This window comes from Arvicola amphibius, chromosome 11, assembly GCF_903992535.2.
Source record: "Arvicola amphibius chromosome 11, mArvAmp1.2, whole genome shotgun sequence".
Taxonomy (NCBI): Eukaryota; Metazoa; Chordata; class Mammalia; order Rodentia; family Cricetidae; genus Arvicola; species Arvicola amphibius.
In genome coordinates this window covers 62,536,525-62,559,699 of record NC_052057.2, presented here as the reverse complement: position 1 = coordinate 62,559,699, position 23,175 = coordinate 62,536,525, and the positions used below count along the sequence as shown (strand labels likewise).

Sequence of the window (23,175 nt, the reverse complement as noted above, 5' to 3'; positions counted from 1 at the left end):
TAGGGCAAGATTCCCACAAGAGCACAGAACACACTACGCCATCCAGACAAACTGAGATTTCCAGGGATCCGAATTCCAAAAGAATGGTGTGAGACAGAGAAGGGACCCAAAGAAAACAGAGAGCTCTCCTTTACACTTTAGGCTTTCATCTCTCACCCATGGGTTCCTACATAGAACCTTAAATCCCACCCTGTTACAACGTTAGAAGGGCACAGAAGGGAACAAAGCCAGTGGTTGTTACATGTGACACCCCACCTCCCCCACCCCAGGCCAACTATATTAGCAGCTCTCAAGAACACGCTAGGAAAATGAACTCTCAGCCCCACACCTACTCTAGATTCACAAACTCTTAAGGGTGGTTCCAGCGTGCAACATTGTAGCTACCCCTCCAGGTGCTTCCTGTACAGACTAAAGTGCAAGCCAGGGATCTCTACTGTTCCGGAGCCTCTGCTCCCTAGGCAGACTAAATTATGGCTGATTACCAGTGCCCGCTGATGAAAGCTGGCTCCAAAGGCCACTCTAGGATGAGCAAAGTAGAGTGGGAGGCTGGAAGCTAGGGTGGGAACTGACTCAAAGCTTACTGAGAAGGAACAAAATAACCCTGAACCACTAAGACAGCTTCATTCTACACTGGCATGTGCTTTCCAATTCAATTGGTTTCAAATAGAGATTTTATAAAATAAAATTGAAACAGTAATTCTTAAAAAAAAATTCATGTTTTGGCTCTCATGAAGCTATCCCAACATTGTAAGAAAAGCAACTGCAGATTGTAACAGTGCTAATGCCCAGCTTGTTAGACAGAATTCTAGTACCCTAGTCAGTGGTTTGAGCATCCATACATGGAGCAGGAAGCATCTTGTAAGGACATACGTTACCTCATAGCAGGCATGCTAATCGAATGCTGAATGGAGCGTATACTGAGAGGCAGCATTAAAGGAAGACAAAAGCAAGTTAGTATGCAGTGATCCAGCACAGAAGCGGACCCACTTTCTGATTGGTGAAGCTTCTGGTAGCTCATTCTTTAGGCACTGTGAACAACCGTCTACTTTTTGAGGTGAGAGGGCAACATCAAAGCTATGCCAAAAGAATTTATTTCCATTCATAAGTCAGTGTCAACCAAATCATTATCAGCGCTAATAGACAAGTATGTCCTCCCCTGGCGCTGTGAAAACTGTCAAGTGCTTTTACCCGGATCTAGAAGGCTCAAGGCTCAGAAGCCAAATCGTAACCCAAGGAACAGCAGAAAACTGAGAGTGGAACGTGGATCTTCAGGTGTCCCGGTTCAGGGTTCACCACCTCCCCTCAAAAACGAAGTGTATACACACACACACACACACACACACGCACACACACTCGCACACGCTCACACACACACACACGCACACGCACACACAAACACACATACGCAGGCACACACACACACACACACAACCCCTGAAGGGCCACCGTAACAATCTTTCTCTAGGTATCTGTTTCAGCACTGGAATAGGCCAGTTTCTAAATCTATCACCCATTTGGTAACTAAGTAACCACAAATTCCAAAGCACTCCTTAGCAGCAGCAGCAGTTCTTCACTAAGAAAGGCCTACACATGGTCTCAAGACTTCCCCAAGGTGGTTCAAGTACCATTCATCTCTCTATTCTGGGGTTCAACTTATACCCCATAACAGTACAGTCCACTGATTGAAAAGCTTTTGAGCCTGCTGAGCTACCTTCCCTAGACACTAGCTCACTAGCCGAAAATATCTTCAGTTTTGGGCTTCTAAAAAAATTTTTAAAAAACTTTTGCTTTTGATTAAACTCTTAAGTAATCTTTCCTTTTGGTAAAGTGAACAGTTCAAATATTAAACCTTAATACATTTAAAAGAGTTTGTAAGTCTATGGCTAAGACTGTTGTTACAGTTGGCAACATGTTATGTGCTATCAAGTCTAGCTTGACATTACTATCTAATTACATACAGTATGATGTGGATGTACAGAACGAATACTCTGGAACAGAGAGAATCGGGACACCACTATGCCATCTGTCACATAGTAAGTTCACCTGACAGAGGGGGCGTGTGCTATGGCTGCATCCTGGGCATGAACTACCCTGGAGGAAGTTACCAGTTCTTCTATTTCATCTTCTCAAGTATACTATTCCCCTAATTGTAGGGCACAGATTAATGAAAACAATCGTAAATTCTTTACAACGTAACTTGAATCATCACATGGATTTCCTTGGGCCCTTCTAAAGAACGAGCTGGGAAGAGCCAACACCCACAAAACACCTTTGATTCAAACTCCCGTGACACATCGGGGAGCACCCTCAACACTTCTAACCTCCTGCCAATCTGCAGACTGTCAGCACTGAATGGGGTGTAGGAACTGCTACAACAGACAGATCCTCAAATCCGACAAGAAGCAGATCTCTGAGCTGGAAACCACACCAACTTAAAGGCTGTGGAGGAATTGCCAAACCATGAAAGAGCTCTAAGAACTCGGAGAAAGCCTGTTTGCCAAGAAAAGAGAAAGGGAAGCGTGTACAGGGTTAGGAAGGAGAGAGGGTGGGTCATGCAGGTACACCTGGGTAGGAGAGGGCACACTTTCTGATTGCCTAGGTGGCCAGGTGCTACCTCAATTCCCAAAGCTTTTTGCTTTTCAAGTAGTTGGGCAGGTATGAGTGGGATGGGGCTGGGCTTGCCTCTCCCCACTCCTTGGTTTACAACACTGTTTCTGTATTTGTGCAAAGCCTTCCCTTTTGCACTAAGCTAACACATGTCATTTTCTGTCCCTCCGCGAAAGCACTCTTCACCAGAACACTCACTTCAGAAGCTACTAAACTCTGGCCACGGAAGGTGAGTAGTGGCCACGTATGATAAACTGATTATGCGTGGGATTCAGACACAGTTTAACAATATTAACAAAGTGAGGAAATAGTGGGTAAAGTGTGAGTTTTTAAAAGTCCCAGACAAATCTAGTTACTGTTCCTATAGTCACATAAGAAGTTTTATTTCCCCTAGCAGCCAGGTGGCTGGGTTTTTTTCACCAGCACACAAGCTAAAACATATTAAATATGCCTCAGACAATATATAGGAAAAGACAAGGACCTGTTTATAATAAGGCTTATTTTGTGGGAAAAAAATCACTGGGCTAAATCTGAATACTTTTCTGTAGCTATAAAAGCAGAATGAGATCAATTGCCAGAGATGGATTTGAAGGCAAGGTCTCTGCTTCTGAGAGCCATCTTAGTGGGAAAGACAAGGCATATACATGAGTCCAACCCTACCCATTAGCTAATCCCCTCTGCAGTCACATCCAGATGGCATTTCACTTGGGGCAGCTGTTCTTTCATCCCTGGCTCCTCTACACCAAGTTACTCAAAGCTTCCTCAACTGATACTATCATTTCCTATTTCATCCAAAGTTGAACTCAATACAGAACCTTTTATAGCAAAAAGCCAGTCACTGCTTAACAGCCAAGCTGTGGGGAGCCATCACATCTACAAGGCAAAATCTGTTAAGACTCTCCACTTGATTTGTAACCCTCAAAGCAGGGTAGAAAGTAAGGCATCTCCAAACATAATGACACAGCACAGGGCGGGCTGGTTCTCAATGTGTCCTTGTCCACCTCTGAGTCACTCTGACTTTGCAAAGCCCATTCTTTTAAAAAGTCAAATTATTCGGGCCGGAGAGATGGCTCAGTGGTTAAGAGCTGGGCTGCTCTTCCAGATGATGCAGGTTCAAACCTCAGCACCCACATGGCAGCTCACATGGGACTCCAGGGGATCTGTCACCTTCACACCAATGCACATAAAATATTTTCTTTTAAAGCTGAATTACTTAGTTTTTTCCTAGTTTCTGATACTGTTGCTTTGTCTTTCCTTCTCTACAAATAAGGATGAACAGAGAAAGAAGGGCTATGCAGAGAGGAGCAATGGCTAATGCGTGGGTGCCGGCCGCATGGCAGGCATGGCTGCAAAAGCAGTCCCACGTGGCTCTCAGTCTCCTCTGATGTGAGCAATACGAGAGTAAGAGTGCTGGCCAATTCCAGGGATCAGGAGTCACTCTCAAACTCAGTGCTCTTGGTGGAAAGTCAGCTCTGGGCCCAGGACGCTGGATTAGAAACCTAACCATCAGCCACTGACACTGGCTTTGTAGCCTTCAAGTCATTTACTGTCCCTCTAGCTCAATGTTCTCCCAACTATAATATCAGAACAGTAACCACGCCTACTTTGGAAGTGCTGAGATCTTCTTACCCATCTTACAACCCTGAGGCATTATCACATCATTTTCATAGTCGATTATGTCTCTAAAGTTTCCAGTATCAGCAGTTCTTAGTCCCAGCCCTACAGTCTAGGACAAGGCTATCACTTAACAGCTCCATCAGAATGAATGGACACCTTGGCTAACTGAAACGGGGAAATGTGGATGCGGAAGGTGGAGGAAGTTATTACAACGATTCAGTTCCTAATCGAAAGATACTGTTTCATGGAGAAGGAAAGATATTGTCTTTTCCCACAAAGAGCAGAAGTTTCCAGCAAAAAAGAATTGTCTAGAATGACCCTAATAAACCCCAAAACAAATTTTAAAAATTGAGATATGTATATACATGAAGAAATACTCATTTGAAAGGAAAATGCCCTGTGAAATAAACACAAAATGAATTAGCATTTCTTTGTAAATATGAAAGAAATGAAACAAAATGAATTATTCCAGAATGCCATGAGCCCATTGCCTGTGTTTAAAGGCAGCAGTAGTTAAAATGAGAAGGGACTTCTAAAGCAAGACTCAGTGTGCTGCCTGTGTATACGGGGGAAAGGTGGAAATGGAGATATGGAGATGCTACTTCCAGCAGTGGCCAGTGACCGTCCCCAAGGGCCTCAGGGGTCAGTTTTCATTGACTTGTCCCACCAGGATCCCAGCCAGGCTGAGCTCTCGTACATTTTCTCCCTGACCCCCACTTATCCTCCTTTCCTTTCCCTCCCCCATCCCTAGCCTAGCCAAATTACAAATATCTAAATCTCAAATGTCACCTCATTAACTGACCATGTTTATAAGACAAAAACCTAATGCTGAAATCTCCGAGTCAACAAAAGCAACGCCCGTCTCTTCCTGCATCCCAGACTACACGGGCATGAAATCACTGGTCTCGAGTTTGCCGCAGGAGGGGGACTCAAAGATAGTTAATGGGATTAACCATCTGTTTCAGAGCAGTTGGCAAGAGGGATCTCTGGTATCCATCCTCTTAGCTCCCACTGGAAGCCCTAGGCCATGCTGCTAGGGCCGGGAAACAGCCTCTTCCCTTGGGTGGTTCCTGGAGGAATGTGGCCAGTTTGCCTCATGACCTTTATGATCTGAAAGATCAGATTTGTTTTCCTTGTATGTCTGAAAACATGAAACTAGATTAAGTGACTTGAGCTGATCTCTGCTCTATAAGAATTACAAAGTTCAGAAGAGAATTTTTTCTTATTGCCAAGTTTTGATCAAAAGACTTGATTTCCACATAGTGATATGCAGTATTTGTCAGTAGAAACAAACACACCACCTCCTTGAAGTTCAAGAACTTTGTGGAGGGGGCTGGAGAGATGGCTCAGAGGTTAAGAGCACTGGCTGCTCTTCCAGAGGTCCTGAGTTCAATTCCCAGACCCCACATGGTGGCTCACAACCATCTGTTCTGAGATCTGGTGCCCTCCTCTGGCGTGCAGGCAAACATCGAGGCAGAATGTTGTATACATAATAAACAAATAAATCTTTTAAAAAAAAAAAGAACTTTGTGGAAGAGGGAGCAGAAAGAATTTAAGAGCTGGAAGGTATGGAAAAGGCTAAGAAATGTCACCTCGTAAGCCTGACATGGCGGTGGCCGTCTGTATGGAAGCCTGATATGGAAAGAGAAAGGACTTATGCGGTCTTGCTGCTGAACTGCTGGCAGCTAACGGATTCTGGGAGACGGGAAGGCATAATATGCACTTGTATACACACTGGTGAGCCCACAATGCTGTGATGGTTAGCTCCAAACCCAGGGTAACACAGACAGCCCTAGGTAAACTCAATAGGACACTAAACCAAAACTAATGAATATGGGAGAGATACCACGAAGAGGAATGAGGTACTGGCAGGGCTGGGAGGGAAGCAAGAGTGGGTGGGGGAAAGGATTTTATACCTGCATGAAATTCTCAGAGAACAAAACTTATTAGTTTAAGAATACTGCAGCACAGTCGCTGTTTCTAAGTGAAATGAGAAGACCATCAGAAGAGCAGACTCTGTTTCTGATGGATGTAACATGATGGCACACACTGACCACATACACATCAGCTTTAACCTTGCTAACCGTGTGCGGAAGAGCGATCTGTAAGATAGAGTATGTCATTTTCCACAGGCCTTGCATAGTGCTATATCTGTTTTGTGTTAATGTTATACAAGACACTGATGATCGAGTACTTGCAAGCTTTCTGAAGGCATCCCAAGGCCCTGGGTACCCCCCGCTACCCCCTCCCCCACACACCACTCAAAGATACCTATTCTAACAAAAGCTGTCTGTCTGTGGGTATAGCCTTCAGACCCGGTCACAGCAGGCACTCGGGCTAGAATGGCGTATGTGACTAAATTCTTATTCATTTGCTTCCAACACTTGGGCCATTTTCCCACAGTTTCTTCTGAGCATTGGTTAGTTGATACTTTTAAAATCACAATCTTTAAATAGCTCAGCAATGAGTATATGCATCTCTATGATTTATTCTGATTTCCAGGACTAGGTGTAACCAAAATTAGAGCTGTATGTGTCGGCTGATTTATCCAAGAGAAGGGAGGGAGCAGAAAGGAAACCCTGAGAAGGAGGAGATCTTAAGGGAGGGAGAAAAGAAAGAAAAAGCAGAGGATGACGGAATTCATGTAACATGAAAGAAGATTAGAGGACCATGGGAGGGTAGAAGAGGCCAGCGAGGGGGGGTGGGAGATGCCATGATGAATAACAAGAATATATAATGACATATACATATGCAAACGCCATAATGAAAGTCATCACTTTGTAATCTGACTTTAACAATTAATAACCAGAAAGGAAGACGGGGGTGGGGGGGGTGGGGGGGGGAGTAGATAAATCATAGCACAAGCACCTTAAGGCAATGATGTACTCCAGTCAGAAGAGAGATGGTGACCCTTCCTGCTTACTCTTTAAGATCTCCACTTGTCTCCCCCAAAGCCTACGTTTATAATCACATAATCAGAATCGTCACGGTGACACCTACAGGACACAGCCCGTCCTTTCTAATACCCCATTTCTACCGAAAAACCATAAAACTACCCAGTATGCTTAAAGAACAGCTAGCGGAAAATAATAAAACAGCAAAATCTATGAGCTAATAAGACAAACATTGAAAAGTACATGGCCTGAAGTCTGTCTTGCCATACACAAGAAGAGCACTGAAACCTTTATAAGATGGACGACTACCACAAGACAGCACACATGCAATTCTGTTATAATTATGTAATAGGACACACATGAAGGAGAATCCCAACATCCTTACAAAAGCACCACAGAAACAAAAGCATCAAAACCAAACAAAGTCAGACATCAAAAGGGAGGAATTCTGTATGCCATGGTAAACATAATGACAATAATAACAAACTTAAAAATTCATTTCCATATCCCTTGTGCAGCAGCGTCAAGTCCTTCTCTCAACTGTTCATTACGCATGGCACACAAGGAACCCTCCCTCGGAGTAAGAAACACTTGGGTCTGAGCTACCGCGAGTGCAGGAAAATCACAGTGGACACACACAAGCATCCACCAAGGCATCAACATCCGCTCTCTCATGCTCATCTCACACAGATGCGTGGCCGCAGCAGGCATTTTGCGCTCCTTACCTAAAGGAATGTGAAAAGGCTTGCAATCTGTAAGAAGCCAGAGGAAGCATTAAAACAGAAAGGAAGTTCTGACGAATGTGTCACAATTAAATAACCTACTTTTCTAAGGATGTATGTTTTACATAGCCCCTAACACACTGAAGAGCCAGTCGGCATTGGAAGAACTGAGGACATCTGGTAGGTACTGCACACATGACTGTCCAAGGGTCAGGAAATCCCTCCTTATGGTGCCATGCTTACAACCGTGGTGCTCTCAATGAGATGAATGAAGAAATGGGTTTTAATACACAGTAAAAAATAGTAATTGAACAAACCAATTCAACTAACAAAATTCTGGTTGTAAAACCTATTTTCCCTACAAATAAAAATGCAAAGTCATGCAATCTGTGTTAGGAAAAGACGAACAGGAAGTGTGCATGCCAACAGACGCAGAGCCCACGTGAGCCATGTTGTCCATGTTGGCACTATTCCAATCATGGTGGTGGATGGAGCACAACAGCACCACAAAGCGGTTTCACCAAAATGACAAGAAACATTCTGCAAACTAATCTCGAATACAGATGCACAGTTTAAAAAAAGAAACTCAAAATGAAGACCCAGGCCTGAGTGTGGGTGTATGTAAAGCTATGGGTTAGTACAAACCAGTGCACACATGAGCATCCTGGAGCCACACCATGACACACAAATGTCACACACAAACAGTGACACCCTCAGGCCAAGCATGCACTTCAGTGCTCTTGTACTTGTCCCCAGAAAGACGCTCGGCTCTGCCCACAATCCACATTTGCAAACACCAGAGACAGACTGACACCGCAAGACTGAGAAGGACCGAGATGCAAAAGTTTGCAACCAGAATTTTTCAACAGCCCTTAAAGGGACTCACAAGAAACTCATTCTGGAGCTTAGAATACTAGGCCTAAAAATTCAGGCACGCACTGCAGGCCTTGGCGTGGAGGCGAACCCTCCCTCCCTGTAACAGAAGGGGACCCAGCAGTACTCTGACCCACAGGCAGGGACCAACAGCGATCCCAGCACCAGTTAAGCTTGTCACAACTACTGGGTGAGCAAGGGAAAACGTATACACATACTTGACATCTTCCAGCTTCTTGGTGATGACTGAGCCAACCGATGAAAATGCAGCTGAAGCCTTCTGTCCAGCCTGAGATAAGGTTTCAGATGTCTTCTTGTATCTACAGTCAAACATGATTAAATGAGGGAGAGGGGGTATCAGTCAGGCTTTCCTATAAATTCCAGCACAGTGTCATCATCTACTGAGAAACTCAAGTACAGGACAGTTTAAGAACATCTAACGTTCTCTCTAACCATCAGAGCAGCAATAGACCCTCTGCCACAGTCTTCTGCAGGGCCCTGAACAGAGGCATAGAAAGGAATGGACCAAGCAGTTATCAGGGTAAGGCTCACAAACTCAAATGCCCTCCCCCCCAACAAAAACTGCACATGTATTAAAAATTTCATTTACCTGAGCCTATACCTTATTTGGGGTTATCTCATCGCCTAATCTACTGGGTTCTGAGGACTAAATATCACTGAGTACATACTGGAAAAGCCAATATATAGACGTCCCCTCCCTAAGCTAATGGCAGTATGCTATAAGATCACTAGTGGATGCCAACAATCGCTGCTTACACTGAACCCTAGCTATACCATGTCGTCTTCTCTTAAATAGCCACGAAATGAGTAAGGACTGGATGGTGCATAGAGCATGGGTACAATGGAAAAGAGGATGAATCATGTCCCAAGCTATACAAAACAAGATGGCAGAAGATTTAGTCAAGTTACACAGAATAGCATGCAATTTAAAACTTGAGTTTTATGTCTAGAATTATCCGCTTAATATTTTCTGACTGTGAGGAAGAAGAAAAAAACATACACAGGAAGGGAGGACTACTATCTAACACTTTTAGAACTTCAATATTGTTCCCACAACCCGCATACGAGATTGTTCTGCTCTCTACTCCTTAGAATGTTCAGGAAACAACATTAGAAAACACTCGAGTGCTCCGAAGAATGGGAAGAAAGGGCTGTGTGGTCCAAAGAAAAGAGGTGCAAAACACCCTCATGACCCTCCTCTTCCTCCCCCCAAAGAAAAGGTGCAAACGCATCCTTCACACCGTCTAGAAGTGTGTACACCAGGGGAACATACGCAGAGGTCGCTGTCACGTCTTGCCACCCTTTGGCGATGTTCTGCTTCAATTCCTGAAGTGAACTGATCCCAAGTTTGCGCTTGATCTCTGCAAGATGTTTCTCTTTTGCAGCCAGCACTTGAGAGAGAGTCTGGATTTCTTCTTCCACCTATGAAAAACAGGGATGAGGAGAAAATACAGCAAGGGCTGCTCTGTAAGTTATTAAAAAAAAAAATTTCACAGAGGTCCACCTGCTTCTGTCTCTCAAGTGCTAGTATTAAAAGTATGCACACCACCACACCTGGCTATGTGTCTTTACAAACAGCACTGTTAGTAAGCGGTGTACACACACGATGCAGAGATGATGCAGAGAGATGCAGAGCTACTCTCAATGCTGTCACAGTTCTCTGCTCTGTTATCTCAGAAGTCTCGGGGCTTCAACCTCTCACGTGGACTGCTCAGTCTACATCCGCTGTAGCAGCCTAGCAGCCACGGCTTTCCTTCCAGACACTACTACCCAGCTGCCACAAAAGCTGCTGTTTACAACATGGAGCCATCTCCATCCGCCACTTAGACATTTGCAACCAACCTTCTTGTGTATTTCATCGACGGCATAGTGGGTCTGCCAAAGTCAGAGTTGTATAACTAAGCGATGTCCCCTAGAGAGCCCTGCACTGTGTGAACCTCCAACCCTAGACAGCTATGGCCAGGTATGCTAGGACAGGGCACCATGGCGAAGTGACGTGCCTGGTGTGGACAAGGAGCTAGACTCAGCTTCTCTTCTAGGAGCCTGACTGAAGGAATGAGATCATGGTAGGAGACGCTGAAAAGATTTAGAGACAGAAGCATCTAGGTACAAGTGAGATTGTGAGGTGTGGTAGAAGAGAAGGCTACATCACAGAGAGAAAACGGAAATGTCACCGTGTGACGCAGACACCAGGTAGAGACGAAATTGAAAATTGGGCTCCACGATGGAGCCTGCATGGGACCGACCTAGGCACTCTGCATATATGTGACAGTTGTGTAGCTTGGGACTGTCTCTAACTCTTACCGGCTTTTCTAACCCGACTCCTCATTCTGGGTCAGCCTTAATACATGGGGAGGTGCTTAGTCTTACTGCAACTTATGTTTTGTTGATGCTCATGGGAGACCCGCCCTTTCCGAAACAGAGGAGGAGTGGATTGAGGAGTGGGAAGAGAGGGGGAATTGGGGAAGGGACTGGGAGAAGAGGGAGAGGAAACTGCAGCTGGGATGCTGAATGAATGAATGAATGAATTAATAAGAATCAGTAGAAAAGAAAATCAGGTCCCTAAAGTCTATTCATTCCCCTTGCACAACGCTTCCCTTAGCTTACTGCCCAGTGGCACCCTCAGCCCCACCTGACCTGCAGCACAAGTCAAGGATCCCAAAGCCAAGGGGCCTTGGAAAGCAACAAACAGCTTTGCTGAGTCAGTTTCAACCAGCAAGTACCTCTTCAGATCAGGAAGTGATAGGCTGTTCACCAATGGAGGGAAGGAAGAAAAATATCAAAGACTACTGCAAGTTGCTCAGACAAGTTCAGCTGCCTAGAAAGTGTAATCAAGTGAATTGCCTAGAAGGTACTCAGTCCAGCCAAGATGGGGGTGGGAAGGACAGAGACACACAAACCAGACCAGCCAGCTGGACCTCCTAAAGTAGCGAGTCCAGGAGAGCAGACTAGAAGGGGCTCAGGCCAACTGAGCTACCCAGAAAAAGACACTCTGGCCTGTTGACCTGCTCACAAGTTATGCAGTCTGTTTCAGATTCCCAGTTTTGATGAGCTGTCACTCATGCTGGGGTGGGCTTTGGTGGTGCAGCTGTCTTTGAGTCATTCCTGCTTCTGAATGTAATCTGCCACTCACACTCTTTGGGGGTAAAGGGAGACTAAGAGTTTCTCTGTATGTAACAGCTCTGGTTGTCCTGAAACCCAGGAAATCAGGCTGACCTCGAACTCACAGAGATATGCCTGTCTCTGCCTCCCAAGTGCTGGGATTAAAAGCATGTGCCACCACCACCTGGCTCATTCATATTCTTTTAATGACTTCAATAGAACTCCCTGGTTCACTGAGTTGGACTTTGGTGGCATCCATATTTTTGTCTACTCACCTATCTGATGTGGGTAGCTGGTTGCTCACGTCTCCTGAGGAAGAATATCACACAACATAACAGAGACTAGAATGACATCCATGTGTGCTGCAGTCCACAGGAATCATGCAGTGAGATTTCAGCTGATGAGGCAGAAGGCTGACCCACCAGAACGAATGTGTTCTGATGGAGGCAAACCCAGCTTGCAAGGGTCTGGGTCTACCGCCTTTTGCATATTGACTGATTCTCACAGTGGATCTCTTGTGAAGCCATACGCACTCTCCCTTGGTACAAGCTTCAGCAGAATGTGGACAAGTGGGCACAACTCTTTCCCATGTACTGGTGTATTGAGTCATCCTGCTGCCACTCTGTCAATAGCCTTGGTTCCTACAGTCTAATCTCCGCTTCGTTCCCTGAGATACATTAGAAGTCACCTCCCTGCAACTATCTTCTGTTTGGCAGCATAGACAGACATACAGATCACATTTGGGACTGTCAAAGATAAGGGACATCCAAGCTCTGAGAGTTGCCTTGGTTTTGCCTGTGTACATAAACTGGAAGCTTTAGAGAACAGGACAGCAGAGAAAAATAAAGAAGCCGACGCAGAAAAGTATAGTGGGGAACTCATTTCTCCCTCAGATCTAAGTCCCGTGCTTGCTGGGAGCCTTCTGGACCCTGAGGAGACACTGAGGCTGGCACTCAGTGGTCCCCAATACACATGCAATGCCCAGTGCAGGTGAGTCTACAATAGGAACTAGACCAGCTGTTGCTAGGGGCTAAAGAAGGGCATGACTGTCAATAGGAACAGGGCTTCTTTCTGAGTTAAGGAAAATGTTCTAGTGCACATGATGCTGGTTGTACAACCCTGGGAATGTAAACCAAACACTTTAAAACGTGAATTTCATAATATGTAAACGAACTTCCATTCTGGACTCAGTCAGTCAAGTGCTCGCTGTGTAAACGAGGACCCTGATTTTTGTTGCCGTTTTGTTTTGAAGTGTGGTGTCGTCCCGGTGTTGAGGAGGCAGAGGCGGAAGATGCCAGGAGCCTGCAAGTTGCAGGCCGCAGAGAAACACTGTGTGAAACGCAAATTTCAAACAGTGGAGGGTGTTTGATGAGAGGGCATCCCCTGGCCTCGACACGCATACATGTGAACCTGCGGGTTGTCCCCTGGCCTCCACATGCATACATGAGACCTGCGGGTGTCCCCTGGCCTCCACATGCGTATGTGAGACCTGCGGGTGTCCTCTAGCCTCCACATGCATACATGTGAACCTGCGGGTATCCCCTGGCCTCGACACGCATACATGTGAACCTGCAGGTGTTCCCTGGCCTCGACATGCATACATGCAGACCTGCTTCCTCCCAGCCCACAAAAATCCCTCCTGAAATTTCTACACCTACATTAATAAATGTATTTCAAATTGAATTCCTATCATTTCTTTAATTGCAAGAGAGTGAAAAGGTAAGTTATAGAGTAAGAGAAAATGCTTGGGATTCACAAATCTGGTAAGGGTACAGAATATATATACATTTGAAAACAACCCATTTCTTAAATGGACAAAGGACTTAATGAGTATTTTTTTCCAAAAAATATACAAATGGCCAATAAGCTCATGACAAGAGGCTCAGTATCACCAGTCATTGGAGGAAATCCAAATCACAAGCACAGTGGGATCTCATTTCTCACCCACTGACACATACACTTTAATAAAAGGATGCGGGGGGAGCCTGTTTTACTAAGAATGTGAAGAAATCAGCATGAGAATGTAAAGCAGTGTCACTGCTGTCGGAAACAGTTTGGTGACACCGTTAAAAGTTAAAACATGGGCTTTGACACCAAACCTGTGGACCAGCCCTGGAATCCATTTGGTGGAAGGAGAGAACTTACTCCTGCAGACCTCCATATGTGCATGGGTGTGCGTGCACACACAAAGAAATAGATAAATGAATGGATTATTAAAATGTAATTCAATGTAGAATTACTGTATGGTGAAATCATCTTAATTTTAAGCATATACAAAATAGAATTCAAAAAGATCATTTGTTCATAAATGTTATTGGTTCACTATCCACAGCTGTCAATAATATACCTGGCTACCAGACATATGAACAATACAATACCATATCTATATGGTAAACAAATACACAATGGACTATTATTAGCCATAAAAAGGGAACAAACTACTGACAGATGGCACAGCAGGAATGAGCCCCAAAAGCATGATCCTGAGGGCACTGCTGAAGGAAGTCAAGATACAGAGGTCACGTGTTATATATGAACTATCCAAAAAACAATTAAATCCACATAGGAGAAAAACAGCGGAGAGGAGGCGGCTCAGTGGCCCTTTGATGAGTGCAGGGGGTTCCTTGGAACAGGAAAGAAGTTCATAACTTGAAAGAGGGGACAGCTGCAACACTGACCGTGCTGAACGACACTGAACTGTGCACTGTGAAACAGACCACTGTAATATTTGTATAGTCCGGGCAGTGGTGCTACACGCCTTTAATCCCAGTACTCAGAAGGCAGAGGCAGGCAGATCTCTGAGTTCGAGGTCAGCCTGTCTACAGAGCAAATTCCAGGACAACTAGGGCTACATGGAGAAACCCTGTCTTGAAAAAAACAAAACACAACAGCGAAAGCTATGGAAAGTCGGAGCTGGAAATATGTCTGGAAGTCAGGCTGAAGTCTGAAGCAAAGAAGAAAGCAAGGAGGGAGGAAGCTGTCTATATCCACAACATGGACAACAGGGATGAGGCTGTCTATATCCACAACACGGACAATGTCAAGGATGAGGCTGTCTATATCCACAACACAGACAATGTCAAGGATGAGGCTGGCGAGCACTTGCTTTACGGGTCTGATAGTGTACTCCCCATTTGCCACTGCACCTGACTCCCAGAGCCACCTGAAAACTAACTGGAGTCCCTTTCCCTCCTCTGAGACTCCAGGTTATCCCAGTTCACGATGCTCTCTTTTCCCTTGAGCCTTTCCCATAAGCTATTACCAGAGTCTTTGGGGAAGGCAAAGGTCCAGAAAGGATGGCCCTCACCTTAGCAAGTTCCCGTCTCAGCTCATCTTGCTCCTCCTCTGACAGGTTCTCTGGGGCACTGAGCATGGCAACGGCATCCTCTCCTTCCTCGGCCACTGGCTCTGTCTTCAGCAGACCTGGGGGTTAAAGAAGAAAAGAACCACGTCAAATGTGAAAGCTAAGCTAACCCCTACAACACGTGAACCAAGTCACTGAGGTTACAGCCAGACCCCTTCATCCTCTATACTGAAGGGATCCTGGGGAAAGATGAAACTCTGGGAGAGCCGATAAAACGAATGCCAAACCCCTGCTGAGAAACGTGCCGTCTAGGCTTCCACTCACTCTCAGTATCCATCTCAAAATAATTACGACAGAGCAGAGGAATGGGGTCCCACCATGACCTACCTTTATACTAAACATAGTGTGCATGCTTATAATCCCAGCACTTAGGAGGAGATGGGACAATCACTAGGCATGGCTATCTTCAGCTAAGATCAATTTAAGTCCAGCCCGGGTTACAGGAGATCTTGTCTCAACAAAACATCAATGTTTAAAATACTGCACAAATAAATCAGCAGAGAGTAGATTTTAAATTCTGCATACCAGCCCACAGGAGAAGACTGTGTGCTCATTAGGCCCCTGTGAGACAAACTCCATGATGGAGCAAACCAAACGCCCTAATGGAAGTCGATTCTGCCGCCTCCCAAGTGGCAGCGGAGGCAGCGGAGGCAGGAAACTGGTTGCAGCTTTTCATGAGCCTGCACCTCACTGAGATAATCTTAAGCACAATGTCATGGGGAAAGGCAGTACAGGCCTGCGGTCCCAATGCTCTGGAGGCTAACACAGAAGGACTGAGTTCCAAGGCTGGGGTCTACAGTCTCCAGGACAAACAGCTCTCTGTATCTACTATGTAGAGACATGACCAACAACACAGAGACTTCCAAACCCACGGCACTCCTTCCCTGAAACAGAGCCCCCTATCAAGACCACACTTCTAGAGCGTGGCCAGAGTGGCAACCATCTCCAGCTCTCGCCTTTCCCTGTCCAGCTCCATCTGAAGGCCAGCTCAGATAAAGCATCGGGTAGAAAAATCAAAAAAACAACCAAAAATCGCAATTGTATTTGATTAAGGTTTGAATGTCAAATATCCCACACAAACCTGCTTTCATGTATGAGCTGTCGGCCCCCACCTGAGGGCTCTGTTTTTGAAAGGTTGTAGAGCTTTTAGGAGATGGAGCCTCAGCAAAGGAACTGTGTCAATGGGGCAGGCCCTGGGGTTCTACAGCCTGGTCCTGCTTCTTGTCTTCCCTGACTGAGGCCCTTCTCTTCTCGAGCTGCTTTTCTCAGGCATTTCCTCACAGCAGCAAGAAAACAAACTAATGCATATTTTAATCCAATTTTTAAAATCAAAGGGAAGGGAATTCAAATTGAGACAAAGTCTCACTATGTAGCTCTGGCTGTCCTGAAACTATGTAAACCAGGCTTGACATCACAAAGACCAACATGCCTCTGCCTCCAGAGTGCTGGGATCAAAAGTGTGCGCCACCACCGCACCCAGCCCAGAGCAGCAAACTTGAGAAAGAACTAGCACTGCTGATGCTGCCTTTTGCCTCAGGTTCTAAAGTGGCTCTGCATGGGTAATTCAGACACTGGCCTTGCCTTGGTTAACTTTTTGATACTTTGTTAACAAGGATTTTGTTTGCATTGATTCTGACCTTTTCAAGATGTTGTACTGACAGATGATTTAATTACTGAGCTAGCCGGTACCCTCTTAACTGTACACCGGTGACTCAACCTAGCCACAGTCTGCCCACCCATTCCCAGCATTCCCAGGTCACAGACTCTGATGCACCCAGGACCAGGAAGGCCTCCTCCTCTTCCTGTCAGTGCCACCGCCTTCATCCTGCCACAGTCCACCTGAATCAGCAATGGGGTGCCCTCCCAGCATGATGCCAACCAGCAGAGGAAGGACCTGTGGGCAGACAGGCAGGCAGGCAGGAGGGAACGCACACTGCTGAACGGGTAGCCAGCACCACAATACATGTAAGAAAACCACAAAGCAATGAGAATCGTGTGTGGCTGTATGCATAGGACAGAGGCATCTGATGTGGGTTTTATTGCATACTAACTTTTAAAAGTAATTAATAAGTATAATAATAATTAGCATAGCAGTACCAAAACAGTGGCCCACGCACAAGATGTTAAAGAATTATTAAAGGAGCAAAAGTAATACAAACAAGCCTGTTCAGGAACTACACTAACAAGCAGAACTCAAGTATGCTTTCAGGAGCAGAGATTGTTCTTATACAATCAAAGGGTAGAAATGCTCACTGAGTAATTGCTTCCTACTAAGGAAAGCCAAAGAGACACATGACGGGAGACTCTGTACGGAAGTCCAGAAAGGCCACTAAGTAAAGCTGGAAGGTGAAGCCTGGATTTCCTTGGACACCCCCAAGATGTTGGAGATGCCAGAGATGTGGGATATCCACAAAAGAGATCTACATACAGGGTGTGGAGCTAATTCGAGAGAAAGAAGTGTGCTGCGGTCAGGAAAGCCAGAAGGAAGAGCCATTGAACCACCTTCGAACACCAAGAATAGAGCACTGTGATTCAGAGTTTGTCCTCCTGGGCTGTGGTCTTGCTTTGGTCCAGCATTTCCTCACTCGCCTCCCTTCTTCCCCTTATGAAATGGTAATGCACATTCAGTCCCGTGCAACATAAAGCTAAAATCATCTAACTTGATGTTTTGCTTGGGACTAAGTTCTTGATGGCACAGGACTCAAATCAAAAAGTGCTAAGAGAATTCGAGTATTAAACTTTGCCTTCTGTAGCAAAAGCTCTTCCATGCTTTTAAATACACATTGTTTTGCAAGTCTAAATAGGCAAGGAGATAAATACAGTATCAAATTGCTAATGTATGGGGGAATCTTCTATTCCAAAAAGAACCTGAAAGGATGCAGGCATGGGATGGGAACACTCAGTATGAAAACCATGACTATTTTCCAGGTTTGGATTTTCAACCAGGATTATCAATCAGTAAAGTTAACGCACATGTTCCTCAATCCAAACACTGACAAAAAAACAAAATATGAAATACATGGACCCAAAAAACTTCAGATAATGTGTCTTAGGGTTTTATTGCTGTGAAGAACCACCATAACCATGGTGTCTTTTATAAAAACATTTAATTGAGGGGGCTGGCTTATGGTTTCAGAAGTTCAGCCCATTATCATCAAGACAGGAACACAGTGGCATGTGGTCAGATGTGGTGCTGGCTACATCTTGACCAGAAGGCAGCAGGGAGTCAGCTGACTGTCACACAGAGGGAAGCCTGAGCAAAAGAGACCTCGGAGGCCACCTCTACAGTGGCACACTTCCTCCAACAAGGCCACACCTAATAGTGCCGCTCCTTTGGGGGGCTGTTTTTCAAACCACCACGTAAGGGATATTCAAATATTTTTAAATTTTATTTATTTATGTATGAATGCATATTTACATGTGTGCCTGCATACCAGAAGAAGGCAGCAGACCCACGTGAGCAGCCATGTGGTTGTTGGGAATTAAACTCAGGACCTCTGGAAGAGTAGCCGGTGCTCTTAACCGCGAAGCCATCTCTGCAGCCCTGATAATCAAATTATTTCATTAGATTATCTATAAAAATAAATGTCTCAGAAAAAAAGACTTTGGTAACGCCCATACTTGGTTATCGATCTAGCAAAGCCAGCCAGCAATAATTCAGCCTGCTTTTCTCACATTCACCTGCAGGGGGCAGCAAATCAATGGCATTAAAATTTAAAGGTGCAGGTTGTTAAGACACTCAGCTGGGAACAAACACAGAAAGGCAAGAACCAAGTGGGAGATGCTCCGTTCACAGGCAAACTCTACAGTCATCTCATCTTAGAGAAGTTACTAACCACAGCTGCCCCACATGGCTCAACTTACATCCAAACCTGAGCCAAGAGGTCCAGAATCAGTCACTTACACAGTAACATCTGTGATGCGGGGATTGCTATGACCACTTACAGACGAGGAAAGAGGCTAAAGAGGCCGAGCAGCCACAGAGGCACACACATGTGCAGGGCGTTTGAAACCAGTCTGATTTGAAAGGAGACACCCCAAGATCCTGACCTGAAAACCAAACTGAGAGCAGGAGGCAAGACCTGGACGCCATGTGGTAGCAATAAAACTATGAGGCTAAAACCGGCCAAAGGCAGCCTTTGTGCCAGTTTACTTCTCCGTTCTGAACGTCTGCCTCTTCTTACATAAATTTCTAGGCATTATCTTCTTTCCTATATGTTCATAAATAGCATGTAGTATGGAAGTATGGAGGAAGAGTCAGCTTAGGGGAGAAAATACATCACTTTCATACTCAAATCATGAGGCTATTACAAACAATGCACAAACACTTGTTTCTTAATGCTTCTGCCTAGACTCCAATGAAAAGCTATTTTAAATGGCAAAGAGTATGGCTGATGTCTACTGCAGCTGATCTTGCCAGCCACCGTGAGGGGACTTTGCCTTGACAGGGATTCTCTGCTTGGCCGAATGTTGGGCCTCCAATCCTCCCCAAATTACTTACATACTTCATTTAAAAAAAAAAAAAAGAGCCGGGCGGTGGTGGTGCACACCTTTAATCCCAGCACTCAGTAGGCAGAGGCAAGTGGATCTCTGTGAGTTTCAGGCCAGTTGGTCTACAAAGTGAGTTCCAGGACAGGCTCCAAAACTACAAAGAGAAACCCTGTCTCAAAAGCAAAAACAAAAAGCAAAAACAAACAATAATAATAATAAATCCAGTTAAACAACCAAATCTACTAAGTCACTTTTACGAGAATGTCCATCCCTAACATCTAAGGGCCTCCCAGTACCTAATCAGGCCTCTTATTTTCTTTCTTGTTTCTGCCTTTTAAGCTAAGGCTATCCTATTCAGCACACAACCTCTCCCCTCCTTAAAATCCCTTCACCTGGCTCCTCCCTGCAACCTCCTGACCGCACGTACTGAATCAAATATATCTTTGCATTATTAAACAAATGTTCCAGAGCATAAGCAAAAGTAACACACCTTAAAATAACATTCTACAACACTCCTTCAATGCCCCGACCCCAGGTAATACCTCGTCTCCCTGACTACAGTCTTCAGCGAGACTTCCACTAGGTCTATCGAGCCTGAATGTGCCCGATTGCACCACTTCCTTGACACTTGCCAATGCTGTATTTGGGGTTGACCCCAGTGTCTACAACAATCCAGAACAGCGGTCACCGTATCTACCCCAAGAGTAATGCTCTCTCACCATGCTTTATTTAACAGAATCTTTTTTCCATTTAGAACATGTTCCATCAAAGCAAACAAAATTAAATTGGCATTCAATGGGAATAGTGATTTCTACTGGAAAACTGAGCCCCTCCAAGGTTACAGAATTTACCCTGAGTCAGAGACAAGACTAAACTGGTGTTGGATTTTTTTTTACTCTAGCCCCATGTTGGAAGACTAAAATGTTGTTTGCTTTACACTCTTGGTTTTTTGGGGTGCCTGCCACCCAGCTCCCAGATAAACAGAGGCTTATTCTTAATTATAAATGTCCGGCCTTAACTTGGCTTGTTTCTAGCCAGCTTTTCTTAATTATCCCATCTATCTTTTGCCTCTGGGCTTTTATCTTTCTCTATTTCTGTATACCTTTATTTGCTTCTTGCTCCATGGCTTCCTGGGTGGCTGGGTGGCCCCTGATATCCTCCTTTCTTCACCCCTTCATTACTCCTTTCTTCCCGGATTTCTCCTATTTATTCTCTCTGCCTGCCAGCCGTGCCTATGCTTGCTCCTGCCGCCCTGTTAGCTCCTCGGCTCTTTATTAGACCATCAGGTGTTTTACACAGGCCAAGAATCACAGCTTCACAGAGTTAAACAAGTGCAATATAAACAAAAGCAATCCATCTTTACATCATTAAACAAACGTTCCACAGAATAAACAAATGTAACACACCTTAAAATAATATTCCACAACACTAAACCTCGACGGTCTTTCTGACCATCATTCTGGCTTGCTCTTGTACAGTTTTTCCTTAGAGAAATACCAATGAGCATGGCAGGACAGAGAACCAGGGCTAATTCTTTCTCCACGGCCTTTCTGGCTGGAAGAGCTAGTTGAATCCAGGTGTCTAGACATCGGGGATCACATCCCCCCCCCCTTGGTTATTAATAGTTTAATGACTTCCTTAATTTTCTAATGAAGCAGATTGTCCTTCCATCTTCAGTACTAACCAGGGAATCCCCAGTGTGGTTTGAGGGGACAGTCAGTGTGTATGTGTCGTCTAGAAGGTCCCTCCAGCAGCACAGGCTGGAAGCTACATAGTGGGCATCAGCCAGCTGGAGGCATGAGTGACAGCTGAGCTGTCTCAGGAGTGAGGATGGAGCGATGGACCACATGGTACCACTGTACACAGTTTTGTGTGCTTTGTCTTTAAGCTGGAAACCATGCAATTATAAGATTAGGGAATCTGGAAATTGGACATCAGTAGCTCAGATCATCCCAGATCTCTCTACAGACCTCTCATTTAAACAAAGCACAACACAGACATTGTGTGGGAGAATACACAGAGCTACAGGGTTCCTAAATGAAGCAGGTCAGGTCAGACAACACGCATGAGAGCCTCAACTTTCTTTTAAAATACGCCCAAGAGTATTACAGTCATCACACGTGACCAAACCAATCTTCAAAAAGCATAAATTCAAAGACTGGAGTGACGAGAAAACGCTGCTTTCCAGTTCAACTCAAAACATCTGACAGCCCTGCAAGATAACTTAAAAACCAAACACATGACCTGAAGGGTCTCAGATGGCAGTGAGCTAGTGAGGGAGAAGGGACTAGTTGGCTCCAGCACAGTGGGACCTTGTCCAAGAGAGCGTGAAGGTGTTGGAGGCAGGAAGGCAGGCAGGAAGAAGTCAGCCCTGAACCGGCTCCACGTCCTAAGCCCTGGTATCCCTTCCTTATCACCGCACCTCAGAACTCAGGGGGCCTACACCAGAACAAAGGCTAATATTTTATTTAAAGTTGTGGATCAGCTAAAGCTTTAGTTAAAGTCGGTTCTCTCTTTGCCCATAGATGACCTCTCACCCACCACATACCCCACCAATTCCGGCCACGAACAGTGTCTTACCATCTAACCCACGCTGGCCCCAGACTCCCGCCTTAGCCTCCTGAGTGTTAGCATTACACACTTGCACCCCTAACCTGACTCTAGAATCTTCCAGTTTACAGGAGTCTAGATTCAACAGTCTAGCCATGAGCAAGGGTGGTTGCGTGATGGGGCTTCTCTGCACGAAAGGTACAGGTGGGTTGGCCTCACGCCCCAACTGGACCTCCACCTGAGCAGATCACTGCCCGTTATTGCGGCTAAGACTTCTTCCCTTCAAGATTTCCTACAGTGATTATAACTAAAACTTCAGCCATTTTTATACAGTTCGACATCTGGAAAAGAATTCCAAAGTGGGGCATGGTAGTGTGCTCCTTTAATTCCAGAAGCTGGGCAAGTGGGTATCTATGAGCTCAAGGCCACCCTGGTCTACACGGTGAGTTCTAGGCCAGCCAGGCTTACATAGTAAGACCCTGTCTAAAACAATAATCTCAGATCATTTCATTTAAACATTTCACTGTATAAAAATAAGAAAACTAGAGAAGGGGTGACTTATGTAGAAAAATAGCAATGAGATATGAAATAAGATTTTATACAGTACAAGACAGTGTGGAAACATTCATCAATGGCTGGACAGTGGTGGCCAGGCCATAGCCAGACCAGTATCTTGCCTGTGGTTTAAACCTAAGACTCATGTCAAAACCATGAAGATGAGAAGATAGGGTGGGCAGAGGGGGGAAGGGGTACCAGACCTCATTTGTTCTTCCTAATGTGGAGATGGGAGGAAGGGGTGGGGAGAGGAGTCTTCCCAATGTGGCGACACTGGATGAACGGCCTTTCTCTGCATGTCACTTTAATTGTCGTGATGAGAACTGGTGGCTGGTGGCTAAGCCTGGCCTGTTAGGGCTTTCAGGGCCCAATCTTTGAC

General features: G+C 45.2%; 1 protein-coding gene across 1 annotated transcript in view; it reads right to left on the bottom strand.

Moving 5' to 3' along the window:
• Nucleotides 1–23,175, bottom strand: part of Tpd52 (tumor protein D52) — a 90,011-nt gene that overhangs the window by 4,285 nt on the left and 62,551 nt on the right. The window contains exons 2-4 of the mRNA XM_038347407.1: nucleotides 15,144–15,259; nucleotides 10,008–10,156; nucleotides 8,932–9,033 (exon numbers count right to left, since the gene is read on the bottom strand). Of these exons, the coding sequence (XP_038203335.1) occupies nucleotides 8,932–9,033; nucleotides 10,008–10,156; nucleotides 15,144–15,259 (367 nt within the window). The remainder of the gene's footprint in view (nucleotides 1–8,931; nucleotides 9,034–10,007; nucleotides 10,157–15,143; nucleotides 15,260–23,175) is intronic.